This window comes from Haliotis rubra, unplaced genomic scaffold (assembly GCF_003918875.1).
Source record: "Haliotis rubra isolate DU_JTF1 unplaced genomic scaffold, ASM391887v1 Scf81, whole genome shotgun sequence".
In the NCBI taxonomy this organism is placed as follows: domain Eukaryota; kingdom Metazoa; phylum Mollusca; class Gastropoda; order Lepetellida; family Haliotidae; genus Haliotis; species Haliotis rubra.
In genome coordinates, this window is record NW_025767535.1 from 57846 (window position 1) to 75427 (window position 17582).

The 17582-nt window shown below is 40.9% G+C and overlaps 1 protein-coding gene across 1 annotated transcript in view; it reads left to right on the forward strand.

Moving 5' to 3' along the window:
• The window catches only part of LOC124261811, a 47137-nt gene extending 32229 nt beyond the window's left edge, over window positions 1-14908 (forward strand). The window contains 11 exon segments of the mRNA XM_046696187.1: window positions 926-985; window positions 3810-3979; window positions 5057-5180; window positions 5182-5247; window positions 5910-6029; window positions 6762-6916; window positions 7723-7842; window positions 8257-8332; window positions 8477-8590; window positions 11991-12084; window positions 12588-14908. Coding sequence (XP_046552143.1) covers window positions 926-985; window positions 3810-3979; window positions 5057-5180; window positions 5182-5247; window positions 5910-6029; window positions 6762-6916; window positions 7723-7842; window positions 8257-8332; window positions 8477-8590; window positions 11991-12084; window positions 12588-12723 — 1235 coding nt within the window. The 3' untranslated portion in view covers window positions 12724-14908.
• Window positions 14909-17582: the final 2674 nt, after the last annotated feature.

Here is a 17582-nt window from a genome sequence, read left to right on the forward strand (position 1 = left end):
TCTAAAACAGGGCTGCAGGTAGTTGTTACCGCCCGTTGTTGATTGTGACGTAAGTTATAATATGTATAATGATTGGAGGATCAAATTAAAAAGCCTGGTTTGGAAAAACATAGTTAAATAATATTTGTTAAATCCAACTATTTTAATGAAGTAATAAACAAATAAACGCCAAAAAAAACATTATGTTTCTATTTCCGTGAGTAATTTAGTTTGAAATTCTGTATCTGTGATAATCTGGTTATTTTACTCTCCTTCGTAGACAGGATTTTATAGTTTGATGCATTTATCATGAATTTTTTAGGTTTTTAGTCACGATATGACTGAAATACTGCCGATGTACATGTAAGTACACACGGGTATATTTTTGGGATTCAGTTTGAGTACATTCTCAGAATTATCTGAAGTTTTGACGTACGAATACATTCATAAACACTCAAAGAGTAACTTAAACGACGGTATGTCAACGGTATTTTATGGTAAATCACAATATGGTTGCCTAGCTTAAGTTGCTGGTAGTTTATAGCTCGTGTTTTTTAATAGCATTAAATGTTCTCTTTGATTTTGGAGGTTACTTTATACATCATGGGATGTGTCATGTGACAGGGGCGGTGGGGTAGCCTAGTGGTTAAAGCGTTCGCTCGTCACACCGAAGACCAGGGTTCGATTCCCCACATGGGTACAATGTGAGAAACCCATTCCCGGTGTCCCCCGCCGTGATATTGCTGGAATGTTGCTAAAAGTAGCGTAAAACCAAACTCACTCACTCACAAATGTGACACGATGACGATCACATGTTCAGAAACGGAGAGTTCAGACGAGCAAAGATGTTGTGCAAAAGTCTCCAACGAGTTAAGTTTTCATTGACGCTTTAGGAACGAAAGACCTCGATTCAAAGTAATTGCTTTGATTTATGCACGACTTTCAGCGGCGGACGACAGGGCTACTGAAACTCTTGGCGCGGGGGCTGTAGCTGGAATCGTCATAGGTGAGTAGACAGGTGTTTCTTGTTGGTCACATACGCTCGTGTGTATACATGGTCCTACCAACAGGCATTCCTGTAGATGTGTCGGCTGGTCGGGGCCTGGTGGCCAGGTTGATGGCCAACGCCGCCGGCTGTTGCTTATAATATCACTCACTGGCTTGTCTTGTTTACAGGCCCATGTTGCCATGCAAACCTCGGATATATGTAACTTTATCAACCAGTGTTGGTATAATTGATACCAGTAGACACTTGGGTGAGATTCTCTATGTATCAGTCCCTAGTGCGGTGATCTACCTTCAGTTGTTGGCAATATGTAGCCCGTTTTTATATTGTATTGTCTTCTGTAATTAGGCTATTTTAGGGTTACATACTATATTTATATTCATATCTGTGATATTCTAGTTGGTTTTACTGTTCTTCGTTGACAGGTATTTTTAACACATTTTCCTTTATGTATTCTAAAATTATTACTTGTTTTTAGTCACGATATGGCTGAAATGTTGCCGACGTGACTTTAAATCTTCACTCACTCACTCACTCACTCACTCACTCACTCACTCACTCACTCACTCACTCACTCACTCACTCACTCACTCACTCACTCACTCACTCACTCACTCACTCACTCACTCACTCACTCACTCACTCACTCACTCACTCACTCACTCACTCACTCACTCTATCTATCTATCTATCTATTAGTTTGTCGTACAGACCCTAAAGCAAATATATCCAAGAAAGCCCACGCAAGTCTAGAAAATGTGGCAAGTCTAGATTTCCTCAGCTTCAGAGTCTAGGGCTCCTTTTCATTATATATTATTTTTGTTTTACTATGAACTTTTTTTCAGTAAAATATGTTCATTTCAGAGACTAGTTGTTTCTATCTGTGTATCAGATCAGAGCTGGTGATCTGGTTATGGCGTGAGATGCTTATAATATCAATCACTGTTTTGTCATTTCAGATATGCTGAATGTTTTTATCAACAATTTAATGTTGTTACACATCTGCAAACTGCGTCTATGCATTATTGTGTATCAGCCGATCAGAGCCTGTCTTATATGTGATCTGGTTATGGCCTGCGTTTACCAGAAGGCCAACAACTGCGACGTCTTATAATATCAATCACTGTTTTGTCTTGTGATGCATTGTTTACATTCGCTTATATGGTTGCATATGCGTGAATTTCGGTTTACATCAACAATTACAACTGCATTATTGTTTAGTTGACTTTCGTCTTATATGCATGTACCTACACATCTGCAAACTGCGTGTTCTTATTTCGCGTTTACAGTTTGTCAGAAGGCCAAAAATTACAACTGCATTATTGTTTAGTTGACTTTCGTCTTATATGCATGTACCTACACATCTGCAAACTGCGTGTTCTTATTTCGCGTTTACAGTTTGTCAGAAGGCCAAAAATTACAACTGCATTATTGTTTAGTTGAAGATTGCCTTGTAAATATTGATATAAGATTGGATTCAAACATGCTTTATAATTTTTAATTCACATTCTGTCTAATACTGTAGTCCAATACGCACAGGTAGATGTCTGTTGTTTCAGACTTTCTATCTAATTAACCCCGATTAGCATTACATCAAAATATAATTGTTTTGAAAAGTTAAATTTACTTTAAAATCAATATGCTTGTGGTCAATACATGATCATTAATTTTCATGCATCAGTATTATTGAAAGATTATGCGATTATGTTTGAATTTTGGATGGATGGTTAGACGCCTGACATTAAAGTTATTGATCAAAACAAAGGTTCGATTCCCATTTTGGTCCAGTGCTAAAGTTGAAATTTTCAGGCAAGTTATCGACACTCACATAGATGTCCATTTTTTACAGGCTACAAGATCAAATAAACATGTTAGTATGAACAGTAAGAGGCAAGTATGAGCCAAATATAATCAATATCAGAGGCCCGTGAAGATCCGGATTAGAATTGGTCTTAGGCAACCCATGCTTATCGTAAGAGGCGACTAACGGGATCGGGTGGTCAGGATCGCTGACTTGGTTGACACATGAAATGGTATCCCAATAACGAAGATCGATATGTTATTGATGTCAATGACTGAATTGTCTGGTCCAGACTCGGTTATCTATCGATCGCCGTCATACAGCCTAGTGAGTGAGTGAGTTAAGATTTTAAGTCACATCGGCAATATTTCAGCCATATCGTAACTAAAAACAAGTTATAGCTTCATAATAAATACAGGTAAATTATAAAACTCTGTCAACGCAGCACAGTAAAATAACTACTAGATTTCAATTTGAATTCTGATCTGAAGGTAGATCACCATACTATGGACTAGGGCTGCGCAATATAACCGGTTTACTTGTATTAACCGGTTCAGACATGAAAACGATGGGTATTGCGATACGCTGGTTGAAAACCGGTATTTTGACTTGCATTCGGAAACTTCGTAATATCTTCGGATATTTCCTTGTTTCATTTGTGCCAAATATTCTTCACATTTTTATTTTATCATGATTAAAAGTTAAAAGTATTGAAGCTTAATCAAGCATAGTGATTTTGTTGTGTTTTTGCTCTATAATTCAAGCATTAACTCGCATAGAAGTAGTTTTTTGTTTAAAAATACTTCAGGCAATATATTTCAATAATGTCGCAATACATGCTTTCGCATCGCAATATATTGCAATATGAAAATTCTGTGCAATACCCACCCCTAGTATGGACCGTGGGGATTTACAGTACTTCCTGCATGGACCATGTAGCCCAGAGCGGACTTACACAACAAAAAAACGATATATTTTCTATGTCTTATACCCTTATTATGATCAATTCTGGTCTCTTCCTAGTAATCCTGATAGTGGTGGCAGTTGCTGGAGTCGGATTCTTCTTGTGGAGGACTGGAAGAATGCAGAAACTGATCAGAGGACGCCAGAAGAGATATGGTGAACCTGAGGCTTTCGTGACAGGAACGACGACCAATAACATTCGCCCTCCCAAGAACACAGCGTGTTACGACGTAGGTATCACGCATGCTGTGCAACAGTGTAATGATGTCATGTATATGCGGGAACAAGCTGATAAATATGTTATCGCTTCATAGGAATATTATGGATATATGGAGAGGGCGGTTTTACGCGCTTTTTACAGCATTGCACAGAACCACAGAGGGGGGACACCAACAGTAAAAGTTGCTTCATACATTGTACCCTCGAAGGGGTATTCACCGTGACGAGCGAATGCTTTAACCATTATCCTCCCCCACTGTCCTGGATGTCAAGAACACTTTCCAAATGACGACTGCAACCGTCGATACATTTCCTTGTGATCATTTTATTGTATTGAATGAGGGAGGGAGGCAACAGTATTGTTTATTATGGTGCTGCGTATTACTTGTCCTGTGCACCCGTGAAGATCCGGGGTAGAATAGGTCTTCAGCAACCCATGTGCTTGCCATAAAAGGCGACTATGCTTGTCGTAAGAGGCGATTAACGGGATCGGGTGGTCAGTTTCGCTGACTTGGTTGACACATGTCATCGGTTCCCAATTGCGCAGATCGATGCTAATGATGTTGATCACTGGATTGTCTGGTCCAGACTCGATTATTTACAGACCGCCGCCATATAGCTGGGATATTGCTGATTGCGGCGTAAAACTAAACCCACTCACTCACTCACTTGTCCTGTGCATCAGCAGACAGCGATGTTGTATTCCAATCTCTCCCACAGGCACAGAATCCATCAACTCGTAATCTCATCTGGCTCCTGTTGGTGTTTTACTGTGCGATGCCGTGAGATTGCGTAGTGAGGGCGTGGACCCTTCCGGGTGCTCATGGTTTCATGGGGCGGAGGGGTAGTCTAATGGTGAAAGCGTTCAATGTGTGAAGCCCATTTCTGGTGTCCCCCGCCGTGATATTGCTTGAATATTTCTAAAAGCGGCGTAAAACTAAACCCACTCAGTCACTCATGCTTTCAGTCACTGTCTATATGGAATCGTAATGCTTTGCTTCGGGATGTAGCTGGAATAGTGCTCACGCCTGCGCAGCATTCCCAGATTATATCATTCTTTTACCCAGTGTGTGCACTGTTTATTCCAGAACATGATGTACACACCCGAAGATGACATCTACCTCTACGGCGGCATGAGCTTCACGACGAACCAGCCAGGGTACATGTCGAAAGATCAGCTGTCACTACTGGAGGAGATTCAAACTGGAAGATTTGCACGAATTTTCAAGGCTTCTTACAAGACTGGCAAAAGACACAGGTTGGCAAAAAGTCCTTACAGGTTCCTGGCTGCTCTCTTGCATACCATACCCATGTGGGAATCGAACTCGGGTCGTCGGCGTGACGAGCTATAAACACTTTGATCAAAACGGATTTTGGTAACTAAAGTAACGGCTGGACTGGCCCATCATGAGCTCAATCTTGCCGTCTTTACACCCCGAACACTACTACCCATGCTGCAATATGAGTGTCACTCCCGGGTCGTTAGAGTTTATCTTCAGTATCCCATTCTTGTTGGCGACTAACGGGATCGGGTGGTCAGGCTGGCTGACTTGGTTGACACAAGTCATCTGTTCCCATTTGCGCAGATCGATGCTCATGCTGTTGATCACTGGATTGTCTGGCCCTGACTCCATTATTTGGACAGACCGCCGTCATATCAGGCTGTGTTCCTTGCAGCAAAAAAGGGCGGAGGGTAGCCTAATGGTTAAAGCGTTGGCTCGTCACGCCGAAGACCAGGTTCGAATCCCCACATGGCCACAATGTGTGAAGCCCATTTCTGGCGTCCCCGCCGCGATGTTGCTGGAATATTGCTAAAAGCGGCGTAAAACCAAACTCAGTCAGTCAGTCAGTCCTTGCAGCAAAACCGAGTACTCCCCAGGGGTTGTTTAGAGAGCCTCAACTTAACTTGATGTTATTATTATTATTGTTATTTATTTGCAGGCACGCCTGACGAGGAAAGTAGTTTGCTGATGATGGCCAAGATCAACTTCGCTGCCACAAAGGTCGGGGAACATCGCAACGTGCTGAAATTCATCGGAGCAGTCGTTGATAATGATGCGTGTGTACACCGGTAAGTATACAATACAATAACTGTTGGTAATAGAATTAAACTTTCTGACAGATTTATCTTATTTATGCGTTGGTCGTGACAATGAGTCTTAATGGAAACATTGCGATGTTCACACATTTTAGTTCTTATAATGTAAATAGGAACGCCTTAAAACCTCAAAGATGAAAACCTTGAAAAACTCTTGAATTTTAGGGTACCATATCTGTATGTACTTTCGTCACTCGTCCCTCGTCAAAGGTACAGTCAAAACAGATTAGGATCAGGACCCGCAAATGTTTTTGGTTCAGATCTCAGATTCCTGCTGTTCCTTGATCTCGTACGTCACCTGATGTCCAACTTTACGTTGGACGTGCCGAGATGCTTAAGAATTACACTGAGTAAGATCCTGGGCCTCCTTACCAATATCATGACTTTGGCTTCCCCGAGGGCCTTTTTCGGTTGTTTTTTCAACGCCACTCCAGGTCAGGCATCAGAATCGTGGATGTTTTGAGAGGAAACAACGGAATATAAGAATTGCCCTCGTTGTTTTCACCCAGAAGATTAAGTTTTTCGATATCATGAAAACAAATGTTTTGAGAATATTTTCTGTATTTTCGTCCCAGCACGCACGTCTCCAATATGGTAAAGTTAATTAACGCATTGAATATTGCTTACTTCTGTGATCTTGTAGAACCGGTCATTGCCATATCTGATCTGGTACATGTATATACTTTCTTCTTCAGTGGGGCCGGTGTTGGTGTTGGAGTACTGTGAAAATGGACCGCTGGACAAGTGGCTGACCTCTCGACGGGACAAAGTGAATCTTGAAGTTCTGGAGCAGATTCAGACATTTGCCTTAGGCATTGCTCGGGGCATGGCGTATCTCGTGGGTAAAGAGGTATGTATTTACTGGACACTCTCTGTCTTGTGGTAAGTTTTGACTTTCAGAAGGTAGAATTAAGAAAGCGTTCTTTGGTTGCCTTTCATCCACATATTTTTTTCAATTTGAGACATGAAACATTTTTGTTTGTAATCCCATGTGAAAATAATGGACAAGACAATTCAGTGATTAACATCATCAGCATCAGTCTACCCAACTGGGACACGATGACATGTTTTAACCAGGTCAGAGAGCCTGACCACCCGATCGCGATAGTTGCCTGGGTTGATGAAGACCAATTCTAACCCGAATCTTCACGGGTCCTTGACCTAAGTAATTCACATGAAACATGAAGGTAGGAGTGTCTTGCACTTCATCTTAGAAAGAAGGAAATGGACACGTGTAGCGATATGGTCTGTGTTTACTCATGGAAAACAAAGACTGTACCCGTTTAGCTTCCTCAATATGATGTCCTTCTCCAGATTGTCCATTCCTGCTATAGGGCAGCGGTCTCTTAATAATCGAGTCTGGACCATACAATCCAGTGATCGACATCATGAGCATCAATATACCCAATTGGGACACGATGACATGTGTCAACCAAAATCAGAGACCCTGACCACCCGATCACGATAGTTACCTTTTACGACAAGCATTGGTTGATGAAGACCAACTCTCAACCGAATCTTCACGTGTCCTTGACCTAAGTGATTCACATGAAGCATGAAGGTAGGACCAAGAATGGGGCACATGTAGCGATATGTCCTGTTCTCATGGAAAACAAAGACTGTACCAGTTTAGCTCAATACAATGTCCTTCTCCAGATTGTCCATCGCAAACTGGCTGCTCGCAACTGCCTCTTGACCAGCACAAATGAGGTGATGGTCAGTGGATTCGGACCTAGTCGCATGGAGGACGCCAGTGCGGATGATGCCTCCAAAGGGGTAAGAAGGGAAATATGTAACATATATCTTGCGGCCAGCTAAAAAAGGCCCTCGTTTCATAAACAATTGTAACTCAAAGAAATAGGGAAGCTTCAAACTTAAACATAGGCTCACAGCAGAAGTTGTGTTTTGTGGAACATAGCCCAGGCCAATCAGAGGTAGACCAACGACAAATCTGGGCTCATTGACACACAAACAGTAAGGGAACATATTTGTCCATCCGGCCCCTCAAATAGACCAATTGTAACAATGATAAGGAGTAAGGGTTAGACGGGAAATATATAACATACATTTGTGTAGGAGTGGTCACTACATCATTGCTGCTAGTCAGAAATCAAGTCTAAACAAAGTCCCTCGTTCCAACAACAAAATCTAAGAGTTATGGAAGCTTCATACTTTAACATGGGCTCACAGCAGAAGCTGTACTTTGTGACACGGCGCCCGGCGCCCAGGCAAATCAGAATGGAGACCAACGATAAGTCTCGGCTCAGTAGCACACAAACAGTAAGGTATCATATATTGCCCATCCGGCCATTGAACTTAAAGACATTTGACGTAACCATGAAAAGGCATTTTACTCAAAATGACATAAACCCTGAGCGTTGATAACTTGATATGTTACAAATACAAACAGGATCGAATCCTGTGAAGTGGACGGCGCCAGAATGTCTCCAGTCTCTGAATGACGCCACTGAGAAGAGTGACATCTGGTCCTTTGGGATCACTATGTGGGAGATCCTCAGCATGGGTAGGTGTGACAAATATATTCTTGAATATGCATTGAAAAGTTGTGTGTAATTAGGTAACTATGTATGTGTCTATGTATGTATGTATGTATGTATGTATGTATGTATGTATGTATGTATGTATGTATGTATGTATGTATGTATGTATGTATGTATGTATGTATGTATGTATGTATGTATGTATGTATGTATGTATGTATGTATGTATGTATGTATGTATGTATGTATGTATGTATGAAATTATTGAGAAATTGTTTTGGCAAATATCTCATACATGTATATAGTTTTACTTAAATGAATATGTTGAGATATGATTCTCTTCTCAGTCTAAGTGCCTTTTCAGTACTTTGTGAGACCTCCTTGCCCTACAATACACGAGTTAATGCGCCTAGGTACACTACCGGTCATGGTTAGCAGGAAATCGTGTGACAGCTTATCCCGATATTCGACCATTTTTTTTCTTCATATCCTCAATATTTCTAAGTCCTTTTTGGTTTATTCTGTCCTTCATTAGTCCCGACACATTCTCGATAGGGTTAAGATCTGGGCTGTAGCTGGGCCAGTCTAAAACTTTAACATTTTAGTCCGACAACCACTGTTTTGTTTTGCCCGCAGTGTGTTTTGGGTCGTTATCATGCAGGAAAATCCAATTATCTTCATACAGTGTTCTGGCCGTTGGAAGGAGGTGATCATTTAAGATGTCAACATATCGAGCCTTCGTCAAATTTCCAGTGAGAATACACAACGGCGTCACTCCACGTAATGATATCACACCCCACATGTGAAATTTCGGGCTATGTTTTGAACGTTGATAGATAGACTGTATCTTTTCTCCAAATCTTTCAAACAGTTCGAAAAAGCCATACAGAACTTTCATCAGAAAAGAAAACATTATCCCAATCTTGATTTTCGTGAGCCCTACACCTGTTTAAATGTCTTTATTTTTGTGCATCTTTCATCAGTGGTGAGAACATTCCGCGCTTTTTCACCCAATTAAGTCTTTGTAATTCTTGTCTAAAGGTTTCATTACATACCTGAGGCCTTCCTCTATTAATCATCTCATTTCTGATATCTTCAAACGCTTTTCAATTTTCCCCTACTCACAATCGGACAATCGGATCCGTAGTACTGCCCTATCTTGTGATCACGCCCAACTCCTGACTGAACATTATTCAAAGTTCTGTATACTGTAGACAAAGGAATGTCATGTCTACCAGCTAACTCTTTTGCATTAGTCACACCCCTTTCAAAATCATCTTCTAGAACAAGTTTTTTTTCTTCTGCTGTCACATCGGTCAACAAAGGAAGCCGTCTGCTACACCAGGGAGGTAACTCTTGATGTTAGTAAGGTTCATGCATAAGCCTGCAAGAGTTGCCTCCCATATGGAGTACCTTCCTACATAATCTAAACATCTATTATAAGCATTACGAAACAAAGATTTTCTCAATTATGTCATGGAAAACTGTATGTCTGTGTGAACGTAGCTTGTAATGGATGTGTATGTGAATGTGAACCTAGGCATTTTTGTAATTTATTGATAAGGTTCTTGAGAGGCATTTAGAAATTATGGATGATGTACAAAAACTGGACCAAAAATCAGCTCTCTCAGAGCACATCGTCAAAAACCCAAATCACTCCATTGACCGGCAACAATGAACTGAGTTCACCACCAATGTCCATGATTGGCGCAAGTGCAAACTATATATCAGAGTCTTTAACGATAAGATAATTACAACCGCAGCTGAACAGGGATCAAGGAGCATACCTCCCAAGAGCCTGGAAAGTCAATTAGGTCACTAATGGCTTCAACCCACATCTGCTAATCGACCCGTGAAGATCCGGGGTAGAATAGGTCTTCAGCAACCCATGCTTGCCACAAAGGCGACTATGCTTGTCGTAAGAGGCGACTAACGGGATCGGGTGGTCAGACTCGCTGACTAGGTTGACACATGTCATCGGTTCCCAATTGCGCAGATCAATGTTCATGATGTTGATCACTGCATTGTCTGGTCCAGACTCGATTATTTACAGACCGCCGCAATATAGCTGGAATATTGCTGAGTGCGGCGTAAAACTAACCTCACTCACTCATCTGCTAATCACTTGTATAAACTCTTCCTTGTATAAACATTACCCATTATCTGTACATCTCACTCTTTCATCTCCTGTTTCTTATCCAATTTATGGGGCGGTGGGGTAGCCTAATGGTTAAAGCATTGGCAACTGCCGAAGACCGGCTGGGTACAATGTGTGAAGCCCATTTCTGGTATCCCCGCCGTGATGTTGCTGGAATATTGCTAAACCAAACTCAGTTGTCAGTGTATTTATTGTATATACATGAAATTTGGCTTCTTGTACTTTAAGTATATATACCCATTGATGTATCTTGTTTGTTACAATTCAAGGAATAGCCCAGAAACGTTGTGACACTACAATAAAGAAGTTGTCATCCATAATATTTGCATTTTACAATTTATTAATTGTTTCAATAATTTTCATCAATAGGTATTGTTTGGTTCAGTTTTGCTATAGTATGGTTTTAAATGTTTCTGCCTGGTTAGTTAGTCTGATGCTTAATGCTGTCAACATGCTGCCTATGTGACTGAGGCGTTTACAAGCCAGTCAGTCGACTTGTTATATGGAACGGCGTTTTCTGGACGCGATGCCATGCAATCAATGTCTCCAAGCCTGACCCCGCCCTGATCAATTTAGTCTTGAGTTCCTACCCAAAGCAAATGTTGCTTGGGACCTACACTAACTCTGAATCAAAGAGGATTAAAACAGCATTTAAACGACTCAGTTAGCTTTGTTTATGGGTTCCATTAAGTACAGAACGTTCTATGGAACAATATACTGATGCGGGTCCTTTTGGCCTAAGGCTTGAAGCACTGACCGTCCTTCAGTGAAAATATTCTTCCATGATAAGTATGTTCGGATCGGCACGGGTCGTTAGAACTGATCTTCAGCAGCTGATGTGTGGACAGCTCTAGATCATGAACTCAGTGAGTGAGCAGGGTTTTACGCCGCTTTTAGCAATATTCCAGCAATATCACGACCGGGGACACCAGGAATGGGCTCCATACATTGTACCCATGTGGGGAATAAAACCCAGGCCTTCGGCGTGACGAGCGAACGCTATAAGCACTAGGCTACTCCACCGCCCATGAACTCAGTGAATAATGGCATAAGAAAACGGACTATCAACAAGATATATTGATTCATTCGCTAATGGGGTTAAAAGCATGAAAGGCAATACAATGGGTAAAAACATGTTGCAATCAATAAATAGCCCCATTACTAACGTTAGAAGACCATATCGAACCCTGTTCTTCACGGGTCCTGATGCGTCTGAGCTCATTGAGGTAGTTTTAGTGTATACCCTGTGTTTTATCTGTCAACAGGCAAGATCCCTTACGGTGAAATGAGGAGCCGAGACCTGCCGACCCAGCTTATGAATGGTTACAGACTCTCGAAGCCGGAATACGCTGAAGACGTGTAAGTGGTTAGATACATGTATACTTATATCACAATACTTATACCATAATGTTTCATATTACGTTATCAGGGCGATCAGGTAATTTTTCAAAATGTCAGCAAGATTTGACACGACGACCTGTCAATAGTCGAGTCAGGATCAAATAAGCGAGTGGTCAAATGCATGAAGAACGATTCAGGCGGATAACAGGCTAATCATATAATCATTAACTGACTTATGAAACCCGAAGTACTTTCGTGCGCGTGTGTGTGTGCGCGCGCCTGAATGTGTGTGCGTGGTCTGCAAGTGCTACGTACTAGGTGTGCAGCAATGTAATACTTGAATAAAAATAAGCGTCGGTCCACACAAATGATATGGATCCTCCTTCACAAAGTTATCCCAGCGACGATTGTGAGCTTTTACGAGAGTAGCGCTAAGATGAACGGTGCTCTGTAAATCATGTGAAATGGTTAGGTAATTCTTGTATAACAAAAGCAAAATGTCTCGTGTTTATTTTTTACAGCCATTACACTCTGATGCAAAGCTGCTGGAAAGAGAGACCAGAGGCCCGGACTACTTTCGCGGATGCAGTGGGGAAACTGGAGGCCTCATTCGGTCTGAGACCCACTTCCGGAATGATGTATTACTACTCGAAATAGTCGACCTCTTTGGCAGCGTGTCGACAGTGTTCTGTTCGCAACCAATGCTTGTATCCATTCGGAGAACAGACTGATCTTTTCTAAGTTTTCATATTTCCAAAATATATTAGTAATTAGAATATTATTACTTTTATTTTATCTAGAGTAACTTGGTGTGATTTCCGTTTCATTCTGTTTATTTTTGTTCCTCATTTGAAAACAGGAACCCATATGTTTAGCCAAAATGTCCTAAACACAAAGACGCAAGATTAAATGATACAACAATATTTGTCATAAAGATATTGCAAAATGTTCGTTTTCTCTTATCCACCATTTTTATACTGATTTGTCCCAATTCCCTTTAATATAACAAACTGTTTAAATATTAACGCCTGTATTATGTTTCTTTTTAAAACAATATGTATCACCTTTGCACATACACACCATCATTACTAGATAGAAATGTAACTTATCTCCCTTTTCCGTGTCAGGATCTGATCGTGGGTTCCATTCTCCATGACCTACTTTACTAAGCTCTTTTCTCAAAGCTTAACTACCGAACTGAAATTCTGTTCAAAGCACCCTAATATAAATCACCTGCTTGGTATAATTAATTTCCAGTAACACCATCACACGTATCTGTACCTTAATTCTGCGTACTTAATATTTCTGTATTGCTTGTGTTACTCATAATTCAATATACAGGTAAAGTCTCTGGAACGTGTCAATACTTATCATCGTTAACGTGTTATAAAACATGTCCGCTACGTTAGCCATATTGAATAGCCGTTCTGGCAAAATGTATTGTCATTTATTTAAAATTATCAAGTGTAGGTCTGTCGATATGTGTAATGTCAATAGCGTTTTAATGGCAATTAGGTTTTGGCGTCTCCGGAAAGCACGATGAATTTAGTTTAATCAGATTTGCTCACAGAAGTCCCCTTTGCCATATTTCATAACAATAATTTGTATTTCTCGTTTACCGTGACAGACTGATCCAGGTTTTTAATGTATGAATATTTATAGCACTTGTATCATATTGGGTTTTTTATCTATGGTTTATTGTTTATCTCGACTGTACTGACACAACCAAACTTTTAGTACAGTCATACGTCATCTCACGCCTAGACTACTGTAACTTCCTCGTGTCAGGAGCAGCAGCAATCCAACATCTCCAGCTTGTACAAAACAGAGCTGCCAGGATCATAACCAGGACAAAATGTCAGGAACACATCACCCTGTGCTGAGGTCGTTGCACTGGCTCCCAGTAAAGAGGAGAATACAGTACAAAATAATTTGCATCACCTACTCAACCCTCTATGACATCAATGCACCAGCTTACCTCAAAGACATCATCGAAATCTATCGTCCAACTCGTGTCTTGAGGTCTGAGGAAAGCGGCACCCTGAAAATGCCAGCTACAAAAACATCCATGGGAGACAGAGCTTTGTGGAACTCTCTGCCAGTTGAACTGAGATCAGTATCTTCCCTGGAAGCATTTAGGAGCCAACTAAAAACTCATCTCTTTCTAGCTACCTACTAGTTTCTCCACTTTCTCTGCACAGCGCCACTGAGCAGCACTGGTTGGACATTAGGCGCTTAAACAAATGCATTATTATTGTTATTATTATTATTATTACCTCGTGTAACGAAAAAACATGCTTAGTAACTAACCATTCAGTGTAGTGCATTTGATTTGTAGTCGTTAGTTAAATATAAAGATGACATCATCGATCTGTCCTTCAGTCCATTTACCTTTGTCCCTCTATGTCTGTTTAGGCTCGGTGGGGTAGCCTGGTGGTAAAAGGGTTTGCTCGTCACGCCGAAGACCCAGGTTCGGTTCCCCATGTACAATGTGTGAAGCCCATCTCTGGTGTCCCCAGCCGTGACATTGCTTGAATATTGCTAAACGCGGCCTAAAACTAAACTCACTATGTCGGTCCGTATTTTTTTTTTATGTATTCTTTATGAAGTGTGATCAACGAAAACAGAATGACTTGCCTTTTTTTATATTTTTGATTTTGTGTTGTCCCCATCTGAATAAAGATCGCTAGTCTGTCCTTCCGTCTGTACTTCTGTCTCTCAGTCAGTGTTTATCGTTGAATACAAAATGTGTTACAAAAGTGGTTATCTTGGAGTTTTTTCAACACATTCAACGCAATGTATTGTATTTTGTGTCGTACATAGTTGAATAAAGATGTCATCAGATATTATAGTTCTTACTCTGTTAAACTAAGACAAGATCAGGGTCTGAGTCTCGAAAGAGGCGACTATCCGGATCAGGTGGTCCCGTCAAGATCCGAGTTAGAAATGGTCTTCAGCAATCCATGCTTGTCGTAAGAGGCGACTAACAGGATCGGGTGGTCAGTCTCGATGATTTGGTTGACCAATGTCATCTCAACCCAGTTGCGAAGATCGATGCCCAAGATGTTGATCAGTAGATTGTCTGGCCTAGACTCGATTATTTACTCGACTGCAGCTGGAACATTGCTGAGTGCGGTGTTATACATCAAACAAACATCGTTCAAAGATGGCGAATATTGAATTTTCCGTTCTACTCTCGGGCAATTCAAAGAAAGCAAAGGCACTTGACAAGACGGAAGTGCTCAATTAACTTTGCTTAAGTAAACAGACGTTAGCACACCCGGTGTCTTATCGTCGTTCAACCAAACAGACAACGTTTAGACACGTGCTCTAAGTTAAAGATATACAGGAGACACTGGACGAAGCAGAGATGTTTTTGTGTCCAGTCTGATGGGCCTGTGATGAGTAAACATAGCTTTCATCAAGACAAGAGTTAAGGAATGAATCACAATTATTCCTGTTCTTAAATAGATAAGCTGTTCGTCATGGAATTTATCGTTGCTATATGCTTGTTGTTTTACGCCACACTCAACTGTTTTCCAGCAATATGACAATGCGTAAATATCGAGTCTGTACCAGACAACCATGCAGTTCCCGGAAGTTCATATCTGTGAACATGTCTATACACAAGTTCCTAACAATGAAGCTTTACATTATGAGGACAAGGAAGGGTTGTAATCACCAAGGGAGATCATGACCATGACCTTAGACCCAGGGAACACATTTTACGTGCGCGTCATCTGATTTGCTGCCATTTACAATAATCACAAATATAGTTGTAAAACATGAACGCTGCCACATAAGATAATGCACAGTTTGAGGCATGCCTTAAATGATTATTAGATTTATTTCAGCTCACGTCATCTGACACATCAATTTGTAACCTCTAACTCAACAGAAGGCTGCCTATATTATGGGTGACAACTTCTTTATTGTAGTATCACAACGTTTCTGGGCTTTTCCTTGAATTGTAAAAAAACACGCTACATCAATGGGTATATATACTAAAAGTAAAAAAGTGCAAAAGCCAATAAATTGGATAAGAAACAGGAGATGAAAGAGTGAGATGTACAGATAATGGGCATTGTTTATACAAGGAAGAGTTTATACAAGTGATCAGCAGATGAGTGAGAGTGAGTTTAGTTTTACACCTCACTCAGCTATATGGCAGCGGTCTGAAAATAATCGAGTCTGGACCAGACAATCCAGTGATCAACAGCATGAGCATCGATCTGCGCATTTGGGAACCGATGACATGTGTCAACCAAGTCAGCGAGCCTGTCCACCCGATCCCGTAAGTCGCCTCTTACGACCAGCATGGGTTACTGAAGGTTCATTCTAACCCGGACCTTCACGGGTTGTTTAATGCCGCGCCCAGCAATATTCCAGCTATATGGCTGCGTATGAAAATAATCCAGTCGGAACTAGATACTCCAGTGACTGACATCATGAGCATTGATGTATGCAATAGGGAAACCATGACATGGCAATAGGATACCATGACATGGCAATAGAGATAGCATGACATGTGTCAACCAGCCGATCCCATTGGTTCGGCTGCTGAAGACCAATTCTAAGATCTTCACGGGTATGACTTTGTTAACAATTTATATATTTTTTTTAGATTACTTTAAAACATAGATACTGTCATGAAGCAGTCTGCAAAAAGCGGGAATCTGCATGGATATATGACTACATGGTGCCTTGCCCGTCATGATCAGCAAACCTTACCCGTTAGTCGCCCCTTACCACAAACATGGGTTGCTGAAGACCAGTTCTAACCCGGATCTTCACAGGTAACGGGTCGATGAATGTATTAACATTCTACAAGGCAACTGACATTCAAATACCCGACGTACATAGCAACTGGCAGCAGTAGCGATCGGTTCTGTCTTCCTACTGGCACTATTGTGTCTGGGTGAAGTCTGGAAATTCCATTCCCATCCTCAGATTGTCAAATTTCTTGGCTTCGTCTTTATACGACCTTCACTTCTTTGAATATTCCAAATTGTCATTGTCTTTGCGTAACTTCGTGGAAGTGATAGAAGATCAGAATTTGGGTTTGTTTGTTCTGCAAGAATTACAAAGCCATTAATTTAAGTCATAGAAGTGTGGTGTTAGACGTTTCAGAGTTGGTAAATTCTGTTTTTGGCATGCCGTGTTTATGCCTACTAAATAAGCATTATGAAGGGATTCTTTCTCTCAATGACACACGACACACACACGTTACTTTTCGTACAGATAGAGTGAAAAAGGGATATATTCCTACATATCCCCAACAAATTATATCAAAATTATAATATGAACAAAGATTCAAACCATCCACTTTGTACTCAGTAGAATTACTGTTACAAGGCCAACCCTTTTCCGTGTTTCGAACTGCAAATCGACCAGATTTAATTTGAAAGGCAAAGAGCCACATTTGCTGTTCATAAGAATTTCAAAAGCGTACGATTAAAAGATTCCATACCCTACCACCAGTGATGAATTAAATTCGATGGTCAGTTACGGAAGTG